The 25,682-nt window shown below is 46.5% G+C and overlaps 1 protein-coding gene across 2 annotated transcripts in view; it reads right to left on the reverse strand.

Moving 5' to 3' along the window:
* The window catches only part of PTGIS (prostaglandin I2 synthase), a 68,221-nt gene that overhangs the window by 15,282 nt on the left and 27,257 nt on the right, over window positions 1-25,682 (reverse strand). For both annotated transcript variants that reach the window (XM_001098575.5, XM_077951981.1), the window contains exons 4-6: window positions 23,740-23,883; window positions 19,024-19,175; window positions 4,294-4,475 (exon numbers count right to left, since the gene is read on the reverse strand). In XM_001098575.5, coding sequence (XP_001098575.3) covers window positions 4,294-4,475; window positions 19,024-19,175; window positions 23,740-23,883 — 478 coding nt within the window. The remainder of the gene's footprint in view (window positions 1-4,293; window positions 4,476-19,023; window positions 19,176-23,739; window positions 23,884-25,682) is intronic.

The raw sequence follows: 25,682 nt of genomic DNA on the forward strand, positions 1-25,682 counted from the left end.
TCCTTGATGGCCTCCCCCAAGGTCCCATCCAACAGTGGATCCTGTTGGCTTTACTGTGGAATATGTTCAGACTCTAACCACCCCCGACCCTGGCCCAGCAGCACCCTCTCTTGCCTGGATCCTGCAATGGCCTCCCCCCTGCTCTTCCTGCCTCTGCTTCCCCACCCCCTACAGTCTCTTGTCAGCGCTGCAGCCAGAATGATCCCTCTAATGCATTAAGACAGGCCAGGATTTTCCTCTGCTCAGAGCCCTCAGCAGGCACCTGTCTCACTCAAAGTAAAAGCCAAAGCCCTCCCCATGGCCCACAGGGACCTGTGTGGTCCTGCAGCTCTGCCTCACCACCATGTCACCCTCAGTCCTGCCTCAGGGCCTTTGTACTTGCTGCTCCCTGCCCGGGAGCCTTCACTCTATATATTTACATGGTTCACCCCTCACTTCCTTCAGTCTCTGCTCAGATGTCACCTTTCAGTTAGGCCTTCCTGTGCCTGCCTTCCTGCTGCATCTCTTCTCCATAGAACACATTCCCTCTAAAACTTTTTTTTTTAATTTGAGACAGAGTTTTTTTTTCTGGAGACGGAGTCTCTCTCGTCGCCCAGGCTGGAGTGCAGTGGCGCGATCTCGGCTCACTGCAACCTCTACCTCCTGGGTTCAAGTGATTCTCATGCCTCAGTCTCCCAAGTAGCTGGGATTACGGGCCTGTGCCACCATGCCTGACTAATTTTTGTATTTTTAGGAGAGTCAGGGTTTCACCATATTGGCCAGGCTGGTCTCAAACTCCTGATCTCAAGTGATCTGCCTGCCTCGGCCTCTCAAAGTGTTGAGATTACAGGAGTGAGCCACTGTGCCTGGCCTCTAATACATTTTAGATGCTTACTTGTTTGCTTGTTTATTTATTCATTTATTTTTTTAGACAGGATCTTACTATGTCACCCACGATGGAGTGCAGTGGCACAATCATGGCTCATTTCAGCCTTGACCTCCTAGGTTCAAGCAATGCTCCTGCCTCAACCTCCCAAGTAGCTGGGACTACAACTGTGCACCACCCCGCCCAGCTTTTCTACAAAAAAATAAGATTTTCTTTTTTAGAGATGGGGTCTTGCTATGTTACCCAGACCGGTCTTGAACTCTGGGCCTCAAACGATGTTCCTGTCTAACCTCCCAAAGCACTGTGATTACAGCTTATGTGTTTATTAATTGTCTATCTTCTCCCACCAGAATGCCAGCTCCCTAAAGGTAGGGATTTTTGTCTGTTTTGCTCTCTGCTCTATCCCCAGCTTCTGGAATGGGGCCTGGTCCATGGCAGGCACTCTAAATATTTGCTGAAGATGTTTATTGAGCACTTGTTATCCGCAAGTCACAGTTACAAAGTTGCACATGTATTCCTGCCTCCTTTCATCTTCATAACCACATCTTAAAGCGAGTGCTACCATCTCCATTTTACAGATGAGTCAACTGAGGTGCTCAGAGGTTAAGTGACTGACTTGCCAGGAAGTGTCAAAGTCAGGATTCAAATCCAGGCAGGGAGGTCACAGAGCCTGTGCCAGAAACTTCTAGACCAAGTACCTTCTTGGCTCTGCCCCCAAAAGGCTCTTGAAAAGTTTTCCCACCTGCTTGAATTCTGGACGCTGTCAACGACTCAACCTCAGAGGACATCTTGTCCCCAGCTCCTGCCCAGCTCTCCTGGCCCTGCCAAAGGCTGTTCCCTGGACTTTCTGCCACTCAAGCCCCTCGGCCAGCATCCAGTTTTGCTGACACAGGTCATTTCCACAAGGGTTCTGGGGACACTTTGGAGCTCCAAGTCATCTCTGCACATAAATATGTTATTAGGCACTGATGTGGGGGACAACTGCCAATTAATCCCAGCCCCCACCCCTTGCCAGTCTCTGCCTGCAAGGACAGTTAATGGCTCTGAGAGGAAACTAAAAATAAGCTGCAAGTCGATGGGAGAGGAATTACCCAGAAATGTCAGCCTGTACAACTGTCACTGTCGAAGTGGGGCCAAGAGAAAGATGGGGGGCTTGGGGAACAGGAAAGAGGACAGGATCCAGGCCTGGAGCCCTGCAGCATCAAAGGCCACCCTGTTTCTTTCACTCCAATAGCTGGTCCATGACCAAATCCACTGGCTCTGTCTTCCTGAAATTTCCAAAATCTATCCATGTCCTTATCACCTCCATGGCCACCACCTGACCCTGCCACCACCGTTTCCTCCTTGGTGCCTTGTTTTTGCTTTTGCCCCCAAGATCCTGTCCCTCCTCTGCTCAGAACTCTCCTAGGTCCCCATCTCACCCCCCAAAAAAAAAAATCCCAAGTCCTCACTTATGAGGACCCACAAGGCCCTCAGTGACCTCTTCCCTCAGCCTCTTGCCCCTTCCTCACTCTGCTTCAGCTGTGTGATCCAACTCTACTCTGCATGATCCAACCCCAGGGCCTTTGCACTTGCTATTTCCATTATTGGAAGCTTCTATCCCCACATCTTCTCCAAGTCTCTGAATCTAGCTTTCTTATCATCCAGGGCTCAGCTCGAATATCTCAGGGAGGCCTTCCTGACCACCCCGGCTACAGCAGACCCGAAAGTCTCTCTCTTCACAGCCCTGTTTCATACTCTAAATATCATCATCTAAAATCACCTTGTATATGTTTCCTGGACTCTCTGCTCCTTGTCCCCCTGACCCCCCAAATGGTAATCAACACAACACAGAATCTTTGAGGTCTATGGTAAGTACTCAGTGGATTTTTTTTAAAGAGGTGGGAATCTCACTATGTTGCCCAGGCTCGTCTCGAACTCCTGGGTCCAAGCGATCCTCTTGCCTCACCCTCCCGAGTAGCTGGGATTACAGGTGCACACTACCATGCCCAGCTTCTTAATGGAACTTCTAAAAAATTATTCAAAATAACTGGTCTGCACACTTCAAAAAATGTAAAGGTCATGAGAAACAATGAAATGCACAGAAAATGTGACAGATTAAAGAAAACGGGTCAGGTGCAGTGGCTCACACCTGTAATCCCAGCACTTTGGGAGGCTGAGGCTGAGGCTGAGGCGGGTGGATCACGAGGTCAAAAGATCGAGACCATCCTGCCAACATGGTGAAACCCCATCTCTACTAAAAATACAAAAAAATGAGCTGAACGTGGTGCATGGTGGCACGAGCCTGTAGTCCCAGCTATTCAGGAGGCTGAGGCAGGAGAATCGCGTGAACTCAGGAGGCGGAGGTTGCAGTGAGATGAGATCATGCCACTGCACTCCAGCCTGGCAACAGAGTGAGACTCCATCTCCAAAAAAAAAAAAAAGAAAACTGAAGAGTCAGAATGACTAAATGCAACATGTGATTCTGGATTGGATGCTGGACCAAGATGAACCAAAAAGGACATTATTGAGACAACTGGCCAAACTGGAATACAGACTGTTTATTAGATAATGATCATGTATCTGGGCTCATTATCCTGAAATTGGTTATTGTGCTGTGGTCATGCAGGGGATGTTCTTGCTTACACTCAAGCAATTAGGGATAAAAAACCATGATATCTGCAACTTATTCACAAATTATTTCAATAAAATAATCCCACTGGGGAAAAGAGAGCGAAAGAGAGACAGAGACAGAGAGAAAGCAAAGGTGGTAAAATGTTTAAAATTGGGGAACCAAGGTGAAGCATATATAAGAGTTCATTAAACTATTAAACCTTTTTATAAATTTAACATTTTTCCAAATTAAAACAAAACAAAAAGAGGCTGGGCGTGGTGGCACACACCTGTAATCCCAGCACTTCCAGAGGCTGAGGCAGGCAGATCACTTGAGGTCAAGAGTTTGAGACTAGCCTGGCCAACATAGTGAAACCCCATTTCTACTAGAAATACAAAAATTAGCCAGGCGTGGTGGCAGGCAACTGTAGTCCCAGCTACTCGGGAGGCTGAGGCATGAGAATCACTTGAACCCGGGAGATGGAGGTTGCAGTGAGCTGAGATCAAGCCACTGCACTCCAACCTGGACAACCAAGCGAGACTCTGTCTCAAAAGAAAAAAAAGAAAAGAATACTGAGTGAATTATTCTGTTCATTATGCTGTTTGACAGTAAAGGAAGTCAGGGAACGGGGGTGGGCAGTGGGTATGTGTGCACACACCCACACTCACATCAGCACACACTCACAAAGGCACACCTACCTACACATGCACACACAGGTATAGTCATGTGCACCTGAATATGTGCACAGACATGCACACCCCCATGCACACATACACATTCATATCACAACCACACATGCACACCCGCACACACCCACTTGCACACTCACACCCACCTGTGTGGCCCACAGCTGCAGCACCAGGGCCCGTGCCTGCATCTCCTCTGACACACCCATCTCCTCCAAGTGCAGCAGGTAACTCTCCAGCCATTTGCTCCTGTGGGCCCGTGTGGCCAGCCTGGCTGGGGACAGCAGCTTCCACAGGCGACTTTTGACACTGCACATGTGGTCCTTGTCCCCTGCAGGGACAGAGCACAGAGAGTAGGGGTTAGAGATTCACCACCACACCCAGGGCTGACCGAGCATGACCTCCCATGAGGCCAAGGGACTTCTGAATGTCACTCATTGAGGGTGGGGAGTTCCTGTGGGAAAGAAGCTGTAGGGACAGGCCCACAGCGGGAAGCTCTTTCAATACCGACTTGCTTATTATCTGTCTTACGCCCAGTAAAAAGAAGCAAGGGGTCTTGTCTCTTGCAGGTGGGATCCCAGTCTATTTCAATCACCTCTATGTCCCCAGCACCCAGCCCGTAGTAGGTGTTCAATAAATATGCATTGTATTAGTCTGTTTTCATGCTGCTGACAAAGACATACTCAAGACTGGGTAATTTTTTTTTATTAAAAAAAAAAGAGGTTTAATGGACTCACACAATTCCATGTGGCTGGGGAGGCCCTCATAATCATGGGGGAAGGTGAAAGGAACATCTTACATGGCGGCAAGCAAGAGAAAACGAAAGCCAAGCAAAAGGAGAAACCACTTATAAAACCATCAGATCCGTGAGACTTATTCACTACAAGGAGAACAGTATGGGGGAAACCACTCCCCACGATTCAATTATCTCCCACCAGGTCCCTCCCACAACATGTGGGAATTATCAGAGCTACAGTTCAAGATGAGATTTGGGTGGGGACACAGCCAAACCATATTATGCATTAAATAAATGGCATTTCTTTCCAGAGCAGGAGAAGGAACACTGAACACCGAACAGCATTCTCCCTCCCCAGGTCCAACCCCAGAGCAGTGCCAGCCCATGTGCATGAGGAGGAGGCCACTGTGAGCTGGCTCAGCACAGCAGCGATCACAGAAAGACATCAGCAACAACCTAACTGACCATCCAGAGAGGGCAGATTGGGCTGGAGTCTCAAACTCAACTCACTCCAGAGAAGGCAGGCCAAGTAAAAGAGAGAGGAGGCCAGAAAGGGGCCATGGCACTTAGCCCACCGACCAGCACTCGGCAGGAGAGAGAAACACCCCAGCATGGCCAGAGGGCCTGTGCTTTCAAAGGAAGCTGAAAATTCAGACAATTATGTATAACCGTCTGATATTTTTTTAAGGTTAGCATCCAAGTAAAAAGTTTTTAATCACTGTGCTGACCACAGAAGCATCTCTGAAGGTCAACTTTGGCCCACAGATCACTGGCGTGCAATCACCATTAAACAGACAATGGTGTGTTTATGTTCTGGAAAAACCATACAGCAGTGAAAGTGAATTAGTACATTTTACATACAGACACAGAGAGTTCCGAAGGGCAGACTGGTAAGAGGATAAAGCCGGGCACTGAAGAATGATACTATTTAGATATTGTTTTCTTTTCTCCTTCTTTTTAAAAAAAAATATTTTCATGAACCATACATGAGACTTAATATATATTGTTTTAAAGCTCCAAGGTAATGCTATTTATATGCACAGATATAAAGTTTAAAACAAAAATATAAAATATAAGATTTGGTATTCTCTGAAATCACCCCTTGGAAAACAGAGTCACCTTGGATTGCTCTGAAGTTTCAAAGTATTGGAAACTCCCTCACTGACTCTTCTGAACCACAAGCTGTGTTTCAGGAAGACTCGCCCCAGCACTGATTCTAAACCTGGCTGCACATCACAGGGCGTTTGAAAGGGTCAGAAATGTAGCCTATTTTTTTTTTAAGTATTTTGGCTTCATTTTCAAATAATATGCTGAATATGTTTAACTTTTAGACTTCAACTTGAGCTCATTGTTTTACATTGAAATGAATGTCACCATTTCAGGTGACATTTCAATGTAAAGCAATGAGCTTACATGTTCAACTGAAATACATTATCTTCCTATGTGTCTCAACTTTTCAGGCTCTCTGAAGAATGACCTGGGAGCTCTTAAATCTCTGGATGCCCAGGTGCCAACCCCAGATTGATCATGTCAAAATCACGTGGGTGGGAACTGGGCATCCAGGGGTTTAGGTCTGCAGGGCACGGGCGTGTTAAAACCACCTCAGTTGATGCAAACTCTGGATACTTCTAAGCATCATCTGATGGGATGGCTAAAAAAAGAGGCAAAGAAATTTAACACAGCTTTAGAAATAACTGGCATTCTTTGAAGTCTGACCACACGACTGCAATCTTGAATATCACTGTAAACACGGCGTTTACAGATGACTTTAAAAAGTAAGGCAGGACCATTCTCTACTTTTCCCCTGTGCCTAGAGCAGTTCTGAGTACATAGGAGGCACTCAATATTTGCACAATAAATGAATAATTAAGCAAAAAAGCTAATGCAGTATGAAAAGACAGCTGACAGAATGTGAGAAAATATTTGCAAATAATATATCTGATAAGGGTCTAGCACCCAAAATACATAAAAGAACTCCTACAACTCAACAACAATAAAAAACAAACAACCTGTTTCAAAAATTGGCAAAGGACTTGAATAGATATTTCTCCAAAGAAGAGCTACAAATGGCTGATAAACACATGAAAAGAGGCTCAACACCATTAGTCATTAGAAAAATGCATATCAAAACCGCTGTGTGATACCATTCACAACCATGAGAATGACTACTATTTAAAACACAGAAAATAAGGGATGGTGAGGATGTGGAGAAATTGAAACCCTTATGCATTGCTGGTGGGAATGTAAAATACTGCAGTTGCTATGAAAAAGAGTTTAGCAGTTCCTCAGAAAGTTAAAGAATTACCATATGATCCAGTAATTCTAGTTCTAGGTATATACCCCAAAGAACTGAAACCAGAGACTCAAACAGATACTCATGCACCAATGTTCGTAGCAGCATTATTCACAGTAGCCAAAAGGCGGAAACAACCCAGGTGTTGGTTGATAGGTGACTGGATAAATAGAATGCAGTATATACACACAATGTATTCAGTCTTTAAAAGGCATGAAATTCTGACACATATGCCAGGCGTGGTAGCTCATGCCTGCAATCCTAGCACCTTGGGAGGCCAAGGCGGGCAGATTTCCTGAGCTCAAGAGTTAGAGACCAGCCTAGGCAACATGATGAAACCCTGTCTCTACCAAAATACAAAAAAAAAAAAAAAAAAAAAAAAATTAGCCAGGCGTAGTGACATGTACCTGTAATCCCAGCTACTCAGGAAACTGAGGCATGAGAATAGCTTGAACCCGGGAGGCGGAGATTGTAGTGAGCAACACTGCACTCCAGCCTAGCAAGACTCTGTCTCCAAAAAAAAAAAAAAAAAAAAAAAAAGAAATAGATATTCTGACACATACTACAACATGGATGAACCTTGAAAATATTATGCTAAGCGAAATAAGCCAGACACAAAAGGACAAATATTGTATGATGCCACTTACATGAGATTCCTAGAACAGGAAATTCAGAGACAGAAAGTAGAATAGAAGATATATCAGGCTGGGAGGAAAGGCAGGTGGAGAATTTTGTTTAATGGGCACAAAGCTTTTGTTTAGAATAATGAAAAGTTTCTGGAAATAGATAATGGCATGGTTATACAACATTGTGAATGTATTTACTGCCACTGAATTGTACAATTAAAATGGTTAAAATAGTATATTTTATGTTATATATTATTTTAGCACAGTTTTTTTTTAAAAGGTATATGAAGGTCATTTGGCAAAAATGAGTCAAAGATAGTGTTGTATAACAAAGAATTTAGATTCCAGCCGGGCGCGGTGGCTCACACCTGTAATCCCAATACTTTGGGAGGCCAAGGTGGGCAGATCACCTGAGGTCAGGAGTTTGAAGCCAGCCTGGCCAACATGGTGAAACCCCGTCTCTACTAAAAATACAAAAAAAATTAGCCGGGCATGGTGGCGGGCAACTGTAATCCCAGTTACTCGGGAGGCTGAGGCAGGAGAATCGCTTGAACCTGGGAGGTGGAGGTTGCAGTGAGCTGAGATAGAGCCACTGCACACCAGCCTGGGTGACAAAGCGATACTCAAAATACAAAAGAATTTGAATTCCAAGGTTTCAGTTACCCATGGTCAACGATGGTCCAAAAATACTAAATGAAAAATTCTGGACATAAACAGTCATAGGTTTTAAATTACATGCTGTTCTGAGTAGTGTGTTGAAATCTTGTGCCATCCTGCTCTGTCCTGCCTGGCAAAAAACACAGGATAAAAATATAGCAGTAGGCTGGGTGCAGTGGCTCACTCCTATAATCCCAGCACTTTGGGAGGCCAAGACGGGCAGATCACCTGAGGTCAGGAGTTCAAGACCAGCCTGACCAACATGGCGAAACCCCATCTCTAACAAAAATACAAAAATACAAAAATTAGCCAGGCATGGTGGTGGGCACCTGTAGTCCCAGCTACTCAGGAGGCTGGGGCAGGAGAATCACTTGAACCCAGGAAGGGGAGGCTGCAGTGAGCAGAGATTGCACCACTGCACTCCAGCCTGGACAATAGAGCAAGATTCTCTCTCAAAAACAAAATTATATATATATATATAGCAGTGATTGGATCACGAATCAAATCAGTTTACACTTGTATATCCCTTAGAGCAGTGCAGAGGACACACTAAACCTTACCCGAGAGTTATCTATTGCTATGATATGTTGTTAGCACAAAGCAAAGTGCCAGCAACCACATGTTTATTAAGCATTTGTGGAAAAAAAGAAAAATAAGAATATAGTCACATTCACTTGCACTTGTCTGAAGGAACTCTAGAAGGATCCATTCGAAACTAATAAAACGAATCGATTATGAGCAGTGGAAATTGGTGGAAGGGGGTGTGACAAGAAAAGGAAGGAGACTTAACACTGTTATTAATTTTTTTCCAGCCTTACTGAGGTATAATTGACAAATGAAAATTCTTATTTAAGTTGTACAACATGATGTTTTGATACACATATACTGTGTGAAATGATTGCCACAATCAAGCTAATTAGCATATCCATCACCTCAGGTAGTTACATGCACGCTCACATGTGCATGCATGGTGAGAACACTTAAGATCCACACTCTTAGCAAATTTCAAGTATACAATACATCGTTACTAACTACTAATTCATCTTATAACTCAAAGTTTATACCCTCAACCAACACCTCCTGAGCCCCGGTAACCACTATTCCACTGTTCCTCTGAATTCAACTTTCTTAGCTCCCACATACAAATGACATCTTGCAGTATTTGATTTTCTGTGTCTGGCTTATTTCACTTACAATAATGTCTTCCAGGTTCATCCATATTGTTACAAATGGCAGGATTTCTCCCTTTTTATGGCTGAATAACATTCTATCGTGTATTTACACACACAGCAGTCCTGTCTTATCCACAGTTTCACTTTCCAAGGTTTCCGTTACCCATGGTCAACCATGGTCCAAGAATATTAAATGAAAAACTCAAGACATAAACAATCCCTAAGTTTGAAATCGCATGCCAGTCTGCGTAGCATGATGAACTCTTGTGCCATCCTGCTCCGTCTTGCCTAGGACGTGAATCATCCCTCTGTCCAGCGCATCCACGCTGCAGACCACACCTGCCCATTAGTCACTCAGGAGCCACCGTCTCGGTTATCACATCAACCGTCATGATATGGTAGGACTTGTGTTAAAGTAACCCTTATTTTGTTTTTATTACAGTATATTGTTATAATTGGTTTCATTTTATTACTATGTTGTTAATCCCCTACTGTGCCTCATTTATAAATTAAACTCCATCAGGGCCGGGGGTGGTGGCTCATGCCTGTAATCCCAGCAGTTTGGGAGGCCAAGGCAGGCGGATGACCTGATGTCGGGAGTTCGAGACTAGCCTGATCAACATGGAGAAACCCCATCTCTACTAAAAATACAAAATTAGCCAGGTGTGGTGGTGCATGCCTGTAATCTCAGCTACTCGGGAGGCTGAGGAGGAGAATAGCTTGAACCTGGGAGGCGGAGGTTGTGGTGAGCCAAGATTGCACCATTGCACTCCAGCCTGGGTGACAAGAGCAAAACTCCATCTCAAAAAAAAAAAAAAAATTAAATTCTGTCATAGTTCTCTACGTATAACACAAAACAGTATATACAGGGTTCAGTACCACCCTTGGTTCCTGGCATCCACTGGGGGTCTTGGAACATATCCCCTGAGGTTGAGGGGGGCATTGTACCACTATCTCTGTATCTGTTCATCCACTGATGGACACTTAGTTTGTGTCTGTGTCTCAGCTGTTGTGAATAACGCTGCAATGAAATGGAGGTGTGAGATATCTCTTCAAGATAGTGAGTTCGTTTCCTTCTAATATATACCTAAAAGAGAGATTGCTGGATGATGTGGTAGCTCTAGTTTTGATTTTGTAGGAACTTCCCTACTGTTCTCCATGATGGCTATACCAATTTACATTCCCACCAACAGTGCAAAAGAGTTCTCTTTTCTCCACATCCTTGCCAACACTTGTCATCTTTCGACATTTCTAACGGGTGTGTGGTGGTATCTCCTTGTGATTTTGATTTGCATTTTCCCGATGCGTAGTGATATTGAACACCTTATCATACCTGTTGCCATTTGTATGTCTTCTTCGGGAAAAATGCCTGTTCTGGTCCTTTGTTCATTTTGCAGTCAGGTTATTTGGATTTTTTTTTTTTTTTTTTTTTTTTGAGGCGGAGTCGTGCTGTCATCAGGCTGGAGTGTGGTGGTGTGATCTCGGCTCACTGCAACCTCCACCTGCCGGGTTCAGGTAATTCTCCTGCCTCAGCCTCCGGAGTAGCTGGGACTACAGGCACGCACCACCACACCCAGCTAATTTTTATATTTTTTAGTAGAGACAGGGTTTCACCATGTTGGCCAGCATGGTCTCAATCTCTTGACCTCGTGATCCGAGCGCCTCGGCCTCCCAAAGTGCTGGGATTACAGGCATGAGCCACTGCGCCCGGCTGTTATTTGGATTTTTTGGTATTGAGTTGTATGAGTTCCTTATATATTTTGGATTTTAACTCCGTATCGGGTATGTGGTTTATAATCTACTTTATATTTTTAATGTTTAAACCATGTGAAATAATTTTTAAAATAAAATAATAGAAAATCTGGCAAACCCCCAAAAAATAATTTCCAGTGAAACATCACATACTGTAGAGATTCAAGGAGTCAGTGCATATGGGAGTGAGGAAGAGAAGATTCTGGAAAACTGAGCTTGGTGGCTCAACCTGGGGCCCTGCAGGTGAGCCTTGGGCAACAGAGTGGCCACAAGCCCCAGGGGGTTACGGAGCACTGAAATGGGGCTGGCTCAAACGCAGCCACATTTAATATAGGGTAGAGCAGACACTGGATTCCAGAGTCAGCATGAGAAACAAAATGTAAAATACCTTATTAACAACGTTTAACATTGGTTACATGCTGAAATACTAATAATGTTTTAGATATATTGGCTTAAATAAAATGTAGTATTAAAATAGATTTCACCTCTATTTTTTCTTTTTTAATGTGTCTAATATAAACTTTTAAATTACAAATGTGATTCCTATTATATGTCTATGTACAGCACTGTTCTAGAAGGATAACACCAAACTGATAGCAATAGTTACCTAGGGATAGATTTAGAGGGAATGTGGTCAAAAAAGAATTTTCCTTTTTGTAATATGCAATTTTTTTTTTTTTACAAAAGTCAGGGGAGCCCAGTTAAGAGGCCCAGCTCTGTAGCAGAATGCCTGACCTTGAACAAGTCACTTCATCTCTCAGCACCTCAGTTTTCTTGCCTGTAAATTGGGATAATAAAAGTACCCACCACAGAGGGTTATACATAGATCGAAGGTGTTAACATCTAAAGCACAGAGATGCCTGACACAGACCTAATAAGCAGCTATATTATTAAATAACAAATCTTACCGAGTGTTAGCAGATTATTAGCCCAAGGAGAACATGTTCATGAATTGCTTCTATAATTAAGAAATAATAATAAATTGTGAAATACAGAGCACAAAGTTAGAAGACAGAGGGCACTGAAATCCCAGCTCTTTCCTTCCTAGCAAGATGACCTTGGCCAAGTCACTTTGCATCTCTGAGCCTCAATTTCCCCCATGTGTAAAATGGGGGCCAGCTAGCTCACAGAATGGTTAGGGGGATTCAGAAAGATCACACACAGAACACACTTGGTATCGGTAGAGGTTTGTAAAATGCTACTGGCTACATTCTCTCCATTATTATGAGGTATTTCTTATTGGTGCAATGACTTGATGCCATGAATCAGGGCTGCCAGGCCCACGGTGATTGGCAGCCCACCAATTTAAACCAGATTGGTGTATCTGGCTTAAATCCCAGAGTCCCCATGCTATGTAGCCTCGGCTGAGCCCCTGCCTGTCTCTGGACCTCAGTCTCCTCATCCAAAAACTGAGGATCCGGACTGGAGTACTTCTCAAGTTTTTTCTGGGAAACCCCTCTAGGCCCTCTAGATTTGGGGGCATAGTGCAGAGAGGTCCCCAAGAGAGACATGTCTTTAAAGTCTTGGGTTTTACCTTTGAAATGCATCAGAGAGTTTTGCATCAGACTCTGATTCTTTGATATAAGAATGCCTTTTTCCTCAAAACAATGTTCAAATAAACAGCCCCCAAAATAATCCAGTAAAATAAATGTTCCAGACAGAAGCACTATGCTTAGCTTGGGGGCCTGTTTAACTGTCCCCTGCCCTACTGTGTGAGAAACACCAGACTCAATGGTGTAAGTGTCCTCAAAGGATTAACTTTCTTTTAAAATATATTTATACTTTAAAAGTGAAGGAAGAATAATGTATGTATACAGAAAAAAATAAGAAAAATAAAGAGTCTAAGAGTTCAAATCCACATATTGTAAAAAATTATTTTCTCTCCACCCCTTCTCAGCCTTCCCAAAGGCAAAAATCTATACATACTCCCACATTTTAAAAAATGGCCAGGTGTGGTGGCTTACACCTGTAATCCTAGCACTTTGGGAGGCTGAAGCAGGCAGATCACTTGAGGTCAGGAGTTCGAGACCAGCCTGGCCAACATGGCAAAACCCCATCTCTACTAAAAGTACAAAAACATTATCCAGGTGTGGTGGTGCATGCCTGTAATCCCAGCTACTCGGCAGACTGAGGCAGGAGAATTGCTTGAATCTGTATATATAGTGACATAGTATACCCTCTGCCTGCACCTTGCTCTTTGTGACAGTAGATTTCATTCACTACCAGTATGTCCCACTCTGTTTTAGATGCATAGATGGCCTTTAGATGAATGCATAATTTATTTAGTCAGCCCTTACTGATGGACTTTAAATTGTTTCTAGCATTTGCAATTAAAAGCAATGTGAATGAATATGTTTGTGTACCTGTAGAAATGTGCAAGCATTTCTGTAGGATAAATTCCTAGAAGTGGAAGTACAGGATCAAAGGAATGTGCATTTTATTTTATGTTTCAGCAGGTTCTGCCAAAAGAGGCTGCAATGCTCCAAGCACCCCACAGCAAGGTTTGGGGGCTGCTTTGCCCATATGCCTTTGGTGCCAACTAAGATGAGAAATCACCGTCCCACATTGCCACCTGCTGCTCACACTGAGAAATGCATCCTTCCTATAGCCAGCCCAGGGCTGCTCCCAGAGTAATGGGGGTAGTTCCTCTGTGTCTAACCAGACTCCTCTGGAGCATCTGTATGGAGGAAATGGTAATGGAGAAACCCAATTTTTCCTGGGGAAGCAATCAGTGCTAGGATATGGCAGGTGCTTTATGCACAGGATTTTGCAGCCAGACAGACCAAGTTTCCACCTACCAGCTGCAGGTCTATGACAAGTGATCTCACCTCTCTGAGCCTCAGTTTCCTTATCTGCAATATGGATATGTTAATAACAACCTTCCAGCATGGATGGCAAGATTCGGTAAGATCAAATGAGTCCCTCTACAAAGATAATTAAGGACACAAACAGCCGACTCATAAAGAAGAATTGCAAACGGCTACTGAAACACAAAAAATACAAAAGTCAGCCAGGCCCAGTGGCATGTGCCTGTAGTCCCAGCTACTCGGGAGGCTGAGTTGGGAGGATCGCTTGAGCCTGGGAGGTCAAGGTTGCAGTGAGCGAGATCTCGCCACTGCACTCCAGTCTGGGCAACAGAGCGAGACCCTGTTTGAAAACAACAACAACAACAAAGAAAAAACCAAACACACACAGAGATGTTTCATCACAGTAGTAAGGGATATGCCATATAGAGTCAGATGTCCTTTTTTCCATCAGATTGGAAATTATTTAAAGGCTGATAACTGCATATTGGCAAGGTTGTAGCAACATGCAAATTAAAACAATAAGTTACCCACCTCTGCCCATCAGATTAGCAAACAAATGGAAAGACTGATGGCATCTGGTGGAACAGATTTCTTCCCATTAGGTAGGTGGATGAATTGCTCTGTGGTTTTGGAAATGACGTGGCAGAAGCAGATAAAAATTCAATGTATAGGGCCTTTGACCTGGCAAAACCACTTCTAAGAAGTGGGTGGAGAGAAATGAAATCACCAGATGGTAGAATAGATACAAGTACAATGAAATGGTATAAAAGCAAAAAGAAAGACAGACAGAATATTGACATCTATCAGAGGGAAATGGCTAACTACTGAAACAGCCAAGTGAGGGCTAAAAAAATGTCTTGGTTTTTTGTGTTTGTTTTTGTTTTGAGACAGAGTCTCACTCTGTCGCCCGGGCTGCAGTGCAGTGGCGCTATCTTGGCTCACTGTAACCTCCATCTCCCAGGCTCAAGTGATCCTCCCACCTCAGCCTCCCAAGTAGCTGGGATTATAGGCGTGTGCCACCATGCCTGGCTAATTTTTTTGTATCTTTGGTAGAGATGGGGTTTCGCCATGTTGGCCAGGCTGGTCGTAAACTCGTGACCTCAAGTGATCTACCTGTCTCAGCCTCCCAAAGTGCTGGGATTATAGGCATGAGCCACTGTGCTTGGCCAGATGTCTTGTATTTTTAATGTCAATTTCATATCCTTCTACTTTGCTGGATTCATTTATTGCTGGAGTTATTTTATTATTGATTTTCTGGGGTTCTCTGGGTACAATATCAGATCATCTGCAAATAAGAATAGTTTTACTTCTTCTTTACCCATTCTGATGTCTATAATTGGTTTCTCTTGTTTAATTGCATCAGCTAGTATCTCTAAAAGTTGTTTATATCAACAGAGAAGAATGTACAGCTATATTGTTAGGTTGAAAACGGGTTGCAAATAATAGATACAATTTTTCTTTGTAAACACAGAGACACTGTAGATGTGTAGATGTGTATGTGTAGATGTGTAGATGTGCATTTATCTCTAGTTGTGAGAACATACAAAATACTGTGAAGGGATAATATCATCATGCTAACACTGGTTTCACAGGAAGCTGGGCTTGGAAGAAGGGGTATTATATTTTATACAACCTATAACTCTGAATTGTTAACCACAAGATTGTTTCTCTCATAATGTAAACAAAATCAATAATGCGTTAAAGTTTGGCTTTTAAACATATATAAGCAAAAGGAAATGGGCGATGAAGTGTTTGAGCATTGACTATGACAAGGCTTAACCTCGTATCTGGCACATAGTAAGTGCTCAGTAAACAGTGCTTTTTCTTTTTCTTTTCTTTTTCTGTCGCCCAGGCTGGAGTGCAGTGGCACAATCTTGGCTCAGTGCAACCTCCGCCCGCAGGGTTCTAGCAATTCTCCTACCTCAGCTTCCTGGGTAGCTGAGATTACAGGTGCCCGCCACCACACCCAGCTAATTTTTTTGTATATTTAGTAGAGACAGTTTCGCCATGTTGGCCAGGCTGGTCTTGAACTCCTGACCTCAGGTGATCCACCTGCCACGGCCTCCCAAAGTGCTGGGATTACAGGCATGAGCCACTGCACGCGGCCACAATGCTTTTTCTTGTTACCTCAACCAATTCTAACAGCTGCCCTCTAGGAAGATCTTGCTGTTCCTCCCATTTTACAGATGAGCTCACTGAGGCACAGAGAGAACACACAGATGCAGGGATGGGGAGCCGGTAAAGCTCTTCAAGCCCTCAGAGCCCAGACTCTGTCTTAGCCACTCCCCTCCACAGTCCCTCCAGAGAAAGGAACTGAGGCAAGTAGAAGTAACTTGCTCCAAGTCACCAGCAAGGAAGCAGCAGCGTAGGAATTCGAATCCAGGCCTGTGCTGCAAGTCTCTGAGCCCAGCACACACAGCACTTCCCAACCTTCTCAGGACACTTGTCAAACATGCAGTTTTCCAGGCTGTCCCCTGGAGATCTGGATTCCTATGACCTGGATGGGGCTGAGGGGCCTATGTTAGGAACAAGGGCCTGAGAGGATTCTGCTCATCAGGGAAGTTGGGGGCACATGGCCCAGGGAATGGCGCCGCCCAGTGGTTGCTACGGCCCCTGCACACAGAATCAGCCAGGACACTACCAACACTGAGTCTGCTCTGCAACCACAAAAACAGATGAGGTAGATTTCTATAAATCGATGTGGAAATACGGTACACAGGGAGTTGAGTGAAAGCTGTAAGTGGTAGAACAATTCTTCTAGTGTGATATATCTAAGTTATAAAAGTACAGGCCGGGCCATGTGTGGTGGCTCATGCCTGTAACCCCAACACTTTGGGAGGCTGAGGCGGGCAGATCTGTTGAGCTCAGGAGTTTAAGACCAGCCTGGCCAACATGGCAAAATGCCGTCTCTACTAAAAATACAAAAATTAGCCGGGTGTGGTGGTGCCTGTAATCCCAGCTACTCAGGAGGCTGAGGCAGGAGAATTGCTTGAACCTGGGAGGCAGAGGTTGCAGTGATCTGAGACTGTGCCACTGCACTCCAACCTGGACAACAGGGCGAGACTCCATCTCAAAAAAAAATAAATAAATAAAAACAAAAACAAAACACAGGCCAACAGCTAAGTGAAATGCATGTGTGCACTGAAAGACACGTTCAAGAATGTTCACAACAACCTCTTCCTAACAGCTCCAAACTGGGGACTATTCAAATGTCTATCAACCAGGAATGTATAAACAAATTGTGGTATATTTATTTAATGAAATACTATATAGCAATAAAAAGAACAAGTTGTTGGCCAGGCACAGTGGCTCACGTCTGTAATCCCAACACTTTGGGAGGCCAAGGTGGGAGCCCAGGAGTTGGAGACCAGCCTGGGAAACATAGTGAGACCCCATCTCTACAAAAATATTTAAGAATTAGCCAGGCATAGTGGCACATGCCTGTAGTCCCAGCTACTCAAGAAGCTGAGGTGGAAGGATTGCTTGATCCCAGGAGATTGAGGCTGCAGTGAGCCAAGATTGCACCACTGCACTCCAGCCTGGGTGACAGAGTGAGACCCTGGTTCGGAAAAAAAAAAAAAAAAGGCATGGTGACTCACTCCCTGCCTTTGGGGGGCCAAGGCAGGAGGATTGCTTGAGCCCAGGAGTTCAAGACCAGTATAGGTAACATAGCAATACCCCATCTCAAAAAAATTGTTTTTAAGACAAAAATAAATAAATAAATAAAAACTGGATTGTTGATCCATATAACAACCTGGATGAAATAAACCAGACATAAAAGGGCATATACTGTGTGATTCCATTTCTAGGAAGTTGAAGAACAGGCAAAACCAATTGGAGGTAAAAGAAACCAGTATAGTGGCTACCTCGGGGGGTGAATACTGGCTGGGAAAGAGCATAAAAAGTTTAGATCTACCTCTCAGTGCATTTACTTACTTACTTATTTATTTATTTATTTATTTATTTATTTATTTAAGACAGAGTCTGGCTCTGTCACCTAGGTTGGAGTACAGTGGCATGATTGCAGCTCACTGCAACCTCCAACTCCTAGGTTCAAGCTATTCTCCTGCCTCAGCCTCCTGAGCAGCTGGGATTGCAGGTGTCTGCCACCATGCCTGGCTAATTTTTGTATTTTTAGTAGAGATGGGGTTTCACCATGTTGACCAGGCTGATCTCAAACTCCTGGCCCCAAGTGATCTGCCCACCTCGGCCTCCCAAAGTGCTGGGATTATAGGCGTGAGCCACCACACCTGACCTCTCAGTGCATTTAGATGTGTGTGCTTTCCTGTATATAAATTATACCTCAGTAAAAAACAAGAAGTTAAAAGCCTCAAAAATAAAAAACAATAAAAATAACACATAACTGTGTGTGTGTTTAGAGAAAGTGCTCCCAGGATGTACTCCAAGCTAGTGATGATGGTTGCAGAGGGAAGTGGTGCGCTGAGGCTGGGGAGAAAGTGGAGTGCTCTTTCATTCTTCCCTCTCAATTATTCTATATGGCTTGAAGTTTTTGTAATCAGCACAAACTACTTGTAAAAACGTTTAAAGCAACTCAAACCTTAAAACAAAAAAAGGAACACACACATACACAGAGATTCTCAGGCCCTACTCCAAATGTGCTGAATCAGAATTTCCACCAGGAACCCAAGCTCTCCTCCAAGCCCTGGCTCCCCACCATTGCACTCTTGCATACCCCCAGGGACGGGTTCTTACTGCCTCCCAGGGCATTGGATGTCCTTCCGCCTGTGTTGCCTCTGGTCCTCCACCTTGAGTTGGGCTCCCCCTCTGGGTCTTTCCATCCTCCCTATCACCCACTGGGGCCCCCACGGTGCTCACCTACTGACAGGGAGCCGCGGGCCAGTTTGGGGAGCAGCCGGTCGAGCTGGCGGAAGGTGTGGAAGACATCAGCTGAATGGACGCGGTCCTGGGCCTGGCTTTGATGGGTGCGTGGCAGCGCCTCGATTCCGTAAAGAGTCAGGTAGCCGGCTCTGAGGGCGGCAGACAGAGGGTCAGGGGTCCTCCTGGGACACTCACACATGGCCACAGCTACTCACAGAAGCTTCGTTCATACACCCAATGAGCACCTACTAATCCTACTGTGCACCAGAGACCATTCTGGGCACTGAACAGTCGGCAGTGAAAAAAACAAAAATCCCTGTCCTCAAGGAGCTGACCTCTCAGCACATGGAGACAGACAACGGACGAGAGGATGAGTAAAATGAGTCATGCGCCAGCTGGTGCCCCGCAGCACTGTCAGACACAAAGCTGGGTAGCAGGATGCGAGGGCGGGGGCTGCGATATCAGGTGCCAGGTGAGGGAGGGGCTGGCATTAAGCTGACAGCTGAAGACTGAGAAGGAGCCAGCCGTGGGCAGAGCAGAGGGAGGGGTCGGAAGCAAAGCAAGCACCAGGTGTGATGTCCTAGGGCAGGAGGGAGCCCGGTGCTGGGGAGCAGCAAGGAGACTGATGAGGCTGCAGCAGAGAGCTCGAGGGGACGGGGCTGAAGTGGGGGCACAGAGAAGGGGAGGAGATGCCTGCTCCCAGGGAGGGACTCAGGGAAGACTTCCTAGAGGAGGGAGGATCTGAGCTGAGATCTGCAGGATGATCGGGGGAAGCAGAAGAGGAACATGTTCAGGCAACAGGCACAGCCTGTGCAAAGGCCCAGAGCTGAGGGTGCAACCGTGCCTGGTGGGAGAGGTGCCAGGTGTGGCTGGTCCAGGCACTGGAGCTGGGGTGTGAGGCAGAGGGTGGCAGGGCCTGGGGCTGTCAGAGCTGGTCACGCAGGGCAGGGCATTTGCAACAGTGAGAAGGTTCTGCTTGACCTGAGGGGCTCTGGGAGGCCTGAGAAGGAGGTCAGGACCTGGTCAGGTGTGAAAAAGAGTAAGACACGGGAGCTAGCATGTACTCTCACTGAGGCACACTTACGCGTATGCACACACAGGACCACGCTCAGAGAACACGCCTTCACCTCCAGCCCCCTTTGGCTGCCCCAGGAGTCCAGCCCCAGCCCAGCCTGCTGACCTCAGTCCTGGGAGGGAAACTGCAGGTTTTCATTTTGTCCTCAAGGTGAGTAGGGCTGCGGCCTCAGCAGAGAGTTGCAAAAGAGAGACGCAACCAAAGCCCCAGGGCCTTACCTTCTCACCCTCCCCTTGAGCTCCTGGGTCCCTGTGCAGACAAAGACCAGGGACCGGGATCTCTCAGGAGAGGGGTTTCCCCAGATGAAGAGAGAATAGAAGCAGGAATGAGGGTGGGTGGGGGCTGAGAGAGGCCTGCGTGGTCCGGGCTCTGTCCTTCACCTGCACAGTGGTGGCAGAAGTTGTAAAGGTGTAGCCCACACACTGGATTCAGTCCGCAAATGTGTTTTATCAAGGGAGCTCCTAAAAACCAACTAAACCTTCCTTCAGACATTTGGGGAAACTCACATAAAATCCGGATTTCCCACTCGTCTCATCTTGAAAAAGGAACCTGGCTGACCTGCGGTCCCCCCTGGAAACCTGGCAGGAGCAGAGTTGCAGCCGCCCCTTTTAGACAGACATGTGCTCGCCAGGCCATCGTGGTACTCCCAAGGCCCTGTGGTCTTGGTGACACTGCAGTTGACACTGGTCGTCATTTACCATCACACTTGCACTGTTGTTTTTTCCTAACTCAGAGAACCATTTCCCTGCACATATATTTCTACCAAAACAGGGAACGAAAAATAAACCAAAAAAGTAAACTGGCCAGGAGGGGTGGCTCACGACGGTAATCCTAGCACTTTGGGAGGCTGAGGCTGCTATACCACCTGAGGTCAGGAGTTCGAGACCAGCCTGGCCAACATGGTGAAACCCCCTCTCTACTAAAAATACAAAAAATTAGCTGGGCATGGTGGCGGGCACCTGTAGTCCCAGCTACTCAGGAGGCTGAGGCGGGAGAATAGCTTGAATCTGGGAGGCGGAGGTTGCAGTGAGCAGAGATCGCGCCATTATTGCATTCCAGCCTGGGCAACAGAGCGAAATTCCGTCTTAAAGATAAATAAAATAAAATAAAATAAAATAAAGGAAAAGAAAATAAAAAGAAAAAGTAAACCCAGAGGACCACAAGGTTTTGCTCTGTGGAAGTAAAGCCGGCAGTTTCATATCAAAACAGCACGGCTGAAGACAGGATAATCCCATATGTAAATACACCCAAGACCCACAGGCGGCGCTAGAGACATAAAGAAAAATAAAGCTGAACCGAGTGGGGTCACGGGAGAGAGCCATCATGAAAATGGGACTCAAGAAAGACCTCTCTGAGCAGGTGGCGCTCACGATGGGGCTTGAACGAAGTGGGGTGGGAGCCACGCAGATATGTGGAGAACAGCATTCCCAGGCAAGGGAACAGAAACAGCAAAGCCCACAAAGAGAGAGCGTGCCTGACCTGCTCAAGGGGCAGCAGAGAGGTAGGTGGGAGGAGGGGAGGCCAGGGCTACAAGGTGAGGACAGAGGAGAACTTTGGGTGTGACTCAGTGAGGCCAGGGCCAACACAGGCCAGGATGGTGGGTATAAGAGGTGGCACCTCACAGTTCGGGCTGCCTGAACCTGTACCCCCTTCACCTCTGTGTCCCTGCCATCCAACTCACTCATTCCCTTTCTATTTCAGGGGCTGCCGATAGCAGTGGAAAGGCCTACAGCTGCCAAACCAGAAGGCAGGAGCTCCAGCCCCGGCCTCAGGCCCTGAAGACACAGTTACGGATTTACAGGTATGGATTTACATCTGATTCCCCCTGAGCTGATTCCCCCGTGCCTGCCTCCATGGAGCCTAGCCAGACCCAGCTGCCCCCCAGCCTGCCTCTCTGACTTCTTCGTCTGCACAGGGACCGGGAGCCAGGAGGCCTGGGAGGATCCCTACTGTGAACTTGCTGGGTAGTTTCAGCTGCCCTCTCTGGACCTCAGCCCCCATCATACAATGACAGGGTGGACCAGACCAGCATCACCCACACCAATTACAGCCCTTGACACTGTTTATACCACCCCAGGGCGAAACAAAAAGAATGGGAACGGTTAGTGTGCAGAGGGCTGTGGCTGAGGGTGCAGACTCCGGGGCCAGCCCTGTCCTGACCCCAACACAGGCCTCTGGGCAAATGACTCAGGCTCTCCAGGTCTGTTTTCTCATCTGTCAAATGGAGTATGTAAAGTCCTAGCCTCCTAGAGCAACTGTGAGCATTAAATGAGCTGAGACACACTGAGTCTACACATATGCACACACACGTCATAAATGTACCCACATGCCCGTATGTGTCAACGAATGGCTGCCCTTTATCCTAGAACTATGTTGCTCTAATTTCTTGGAGGGGTTGAAATGTCCTTTTTTAAATTTAATTTAAATTAAATTAAATTCTGGTTGGTTAAGGGCACCATTAAAAATCAGGGAGCTGTCCTTAACACCGCTCTATGCCTCACGCCCATGCCCATGCTTCCCCATCTTTACTGCTGCCCCAGTCAAATCTTCCAGCAGAGCCAGTGAACCTTACCTCCAAAAGCTACCCAAATTCTCACCACCTCCCTGGGCCACCACCATTCTCTCACCTCGGTGACACCTGGCAGCCTTCTGCTGGGTCCTCCTGCCTCCCTCTCCACCCCTCCCTACCCCTACAGTCCATCCTCTATCCAGCAGCCAGAGGGTCCTTTCAAACTAAGTCCGATCATGTCCTGCCCCTGTGCAAACCCCTCATGTCACCTGATCTTACTCGGCCTAATTTCCAAAGCCTTCCCTGGCCTCCCGACTGCCTGAGGCCTGCTTCTGCCCATTTCTCTGACCTCCTCTCCGCCTTCCCTCCTTGGCTGTTTATGCTGTAGCCACACTGGACCTCTCGCTGAGCTTCCTCCCACCTCTGGGCCTTTGCACCTGCTGCTTCCCCTGCCTAGAGTCTTGGCGTGGTGGGCACTTTGCAGTTAGGTCTTGGCTCAGAAGCCAGACCCCCAGAGCATGACCCTGCCTTGTCAGTCGGCCTAAGAAAGCCCCCCAGATGCTGTCACCCCACCTATGGATCTCTGTCATTGTGTTTATCACTCTCTGACCTAACTCAGTTCGGCCTCCCCCACTGGAGTGTCAGCCGAGTGAATTTGGGGACTTCATCTGTCCTGTTCCCTGCTGTATCCCCAGAGCCTGGAATAGTGCCTGGCACCGCTGAAGGAAGGAACGTTCGGTCATGTAGTTTTTAACATACATTTACAAGACCGGATAAAAGGTTAAGGTCCCAAGTTGATCTCCCAAACATTTCGTTTTCTGTTCTGTGAAATCCCGAAGTCTGGAAGCCACGGGACAAGATGGCCTCTGAAGTCTTGCTCTGCGACTTCCTCTCTGATGACCTGTAAGGTCCCATTTCCAGCCAGGGTCTCCTTTTACAGTTCATGAGCTAGGTCGGATGAACACCCAGGTCCCTGGTGCCTGGCGTCTTTCCTACAGTCCTTGCTTTGGGCGTCTCAAATTTCTTCCCCCACCGACAGAGTCCTCTCGGTTCCCTTGACCACTGCTCATGGCTGACACAGGTCAAAGCGCCGGGCCCTAGCAGGAGGGTGGGGGCTGCACAGCCTCACCTGAGCAGGGAGCTGTAGGAGAAGTCAAGGAGACCCATCTCATGCCAGCCACTGCCCGCTTCTGTAGCGTCGCCCAACAGCACCGTGTGCAGGTTCGTATACATGGCTTCTGTGAGCGCCTGGAGTTCTCTGTGGAGGAGAGTCCTGAGGCAGGAAACAAAAGCATGAAAATTCGGCTTCCAAAGAGAAATACACACCTACAGGCCACCTCCCTCCCCAAACCTCGGGGTCCCAGAGCTCAAGTTCCCCATTGGCAAAGAGGTCCTGCGGAAGAGGAGCTTAAATAAGAGGGTATTATTATGAATGTCATCGTCAACAATAGTCACCATCTGTTGTACTAAGCATAATGATCTCATTTCATCTTCTGACAAACCTGGGAATAAGAGTTACTATTATGACTCCATTTTACAGATGGAGAAACTCAGAAACAGAGAGGAAAGTGACTTGCCCAAGGTCACACAGCCAGTAGGTGATATAAGCGGGACTGAAATCCCTGGTATGCCCAACTCCAGAGTCTGAATTCTTAACCAGGAGAGTCTGTCCCTCCCCAAGGCACACAGCTTGGATAAGGGACCCATAGTGTTCTGGAAGAGAAGGAATTGAAAAACAACTCATCTCTCCCTGAAATCTAAAGACAGAAAGATCTGTTGGAATAGTCATGGTGTTCCCTGACTCAGGCCTGTCAATAAGATGTGACCCTGGCCAGGCATGGTGGCTCCCACCTGTAATCCCAGCACTCTGGGAGGCCGAGGTGGGAGGATCGCTTGAGTCCCGGAGTTCAAGACCAACCTGGGCAACATAGTGAGACCCCATCTCAACAAAAAATAAAATATTAGCCAGGGGTGGTGGCTTGCACCTGTAATCCCAGCTACTTGAGGGGCTGAGATGGGAGGATCGCCTGAGTCTAAGAGCTCAAGACCAGCCTGGGTAACATAGTGAGACCCTGCCTCTGCAAAAATAGAATAAATACATAAATAATAATTAGCCAGATGTGGTAGCAGACGCCTGTAGTCCCAGCTACTCAGGAGGCTAAAGGGGGGGAGGATTGCTTAAGTCCAAGTGTTCAAAGCTGCAGTGAGCTATGATCACACCATTACACTCCAGTCTGGGCAACATAGCGAGACTCTGTCTCTTAAAAACAGAAAAAGAAGTCTGGGTGCGGTGGCTCACGCCTATAATCCCAGCACTTTGGGAGGCTGAGGCAGGCAGATCGCCTGAGGTCGGGAGTTCAAGACCAGCCTGGCCAGCAAAGTGAAACCCCGTCTCTATTAAAAATATAAAAATTAGCCAGGCATAGTGGCATGCGCCTGTAATCCCAGCTACTCGGGAAGATGAGGCAGGATAATTGCTTGAACCCGGGAGGCAGAGGTTGCAGTGAGCCAAGATCACGCCATTGCACTCCAGCCTGGGCAACAAGAGGGAAACTCCATCTCAAAAATTAAAAAGAAAGAAAAAAAAAAGAAAAGAAAAGAAAGAAAAAGAAAAGACATGACCCCACATAAACATGACACAAGGAAAAAGGGATGTGGGCTGGGGACCTGGTCTCATTGTGTGGACCTGCACAGAGTGAGGAGACGTCTGGGACAGTGCACGGCAGAAGCTGGAAGCTCCCCTGTACTGAGCCTCCATGACACGAAGTCTACATTGAGTCACGACTGAGGATATGATTCGAGGCCAAGAAAGGGGGATCCTGCATCTAAGTCTAAGGCCCCTCTGCTCCTTGTGTAGGATCTAGACCAAAAAGGATATCCCTACAGCAAGTGAACCAGGGTGTCCATGGGAAGTAGGATGGACACCTTTAGACTGAGTAAGCCAGGAGGGCCTGGGTAATCCATCAGGGCAGGGTCTGCACAGGGCGTCCATGAACTCCTGGGTATGAAAAGGTTTGGGATGTTCAAGTGGGAACACAGTGGGGAAAACGACAGACAGGGCTCATGACTCAT

The sequence above is a fragment of the Macaca mulatta genome, chromosome 10, assembly GCF_049350105.2.
Source record: "Macaca mulatta isolate MMU2019108-1 chromosome 10, T2T-MMU8v2.0, whole genome shotgun sequence".
In the NCBI taxonomy this organism is placed as follows: domain Eukaryota; kingdom Metazoa; phylum Chordata; class Mammalia; order Primates; family Cercopithecidae; genus Macaca; species Macaca mulatta.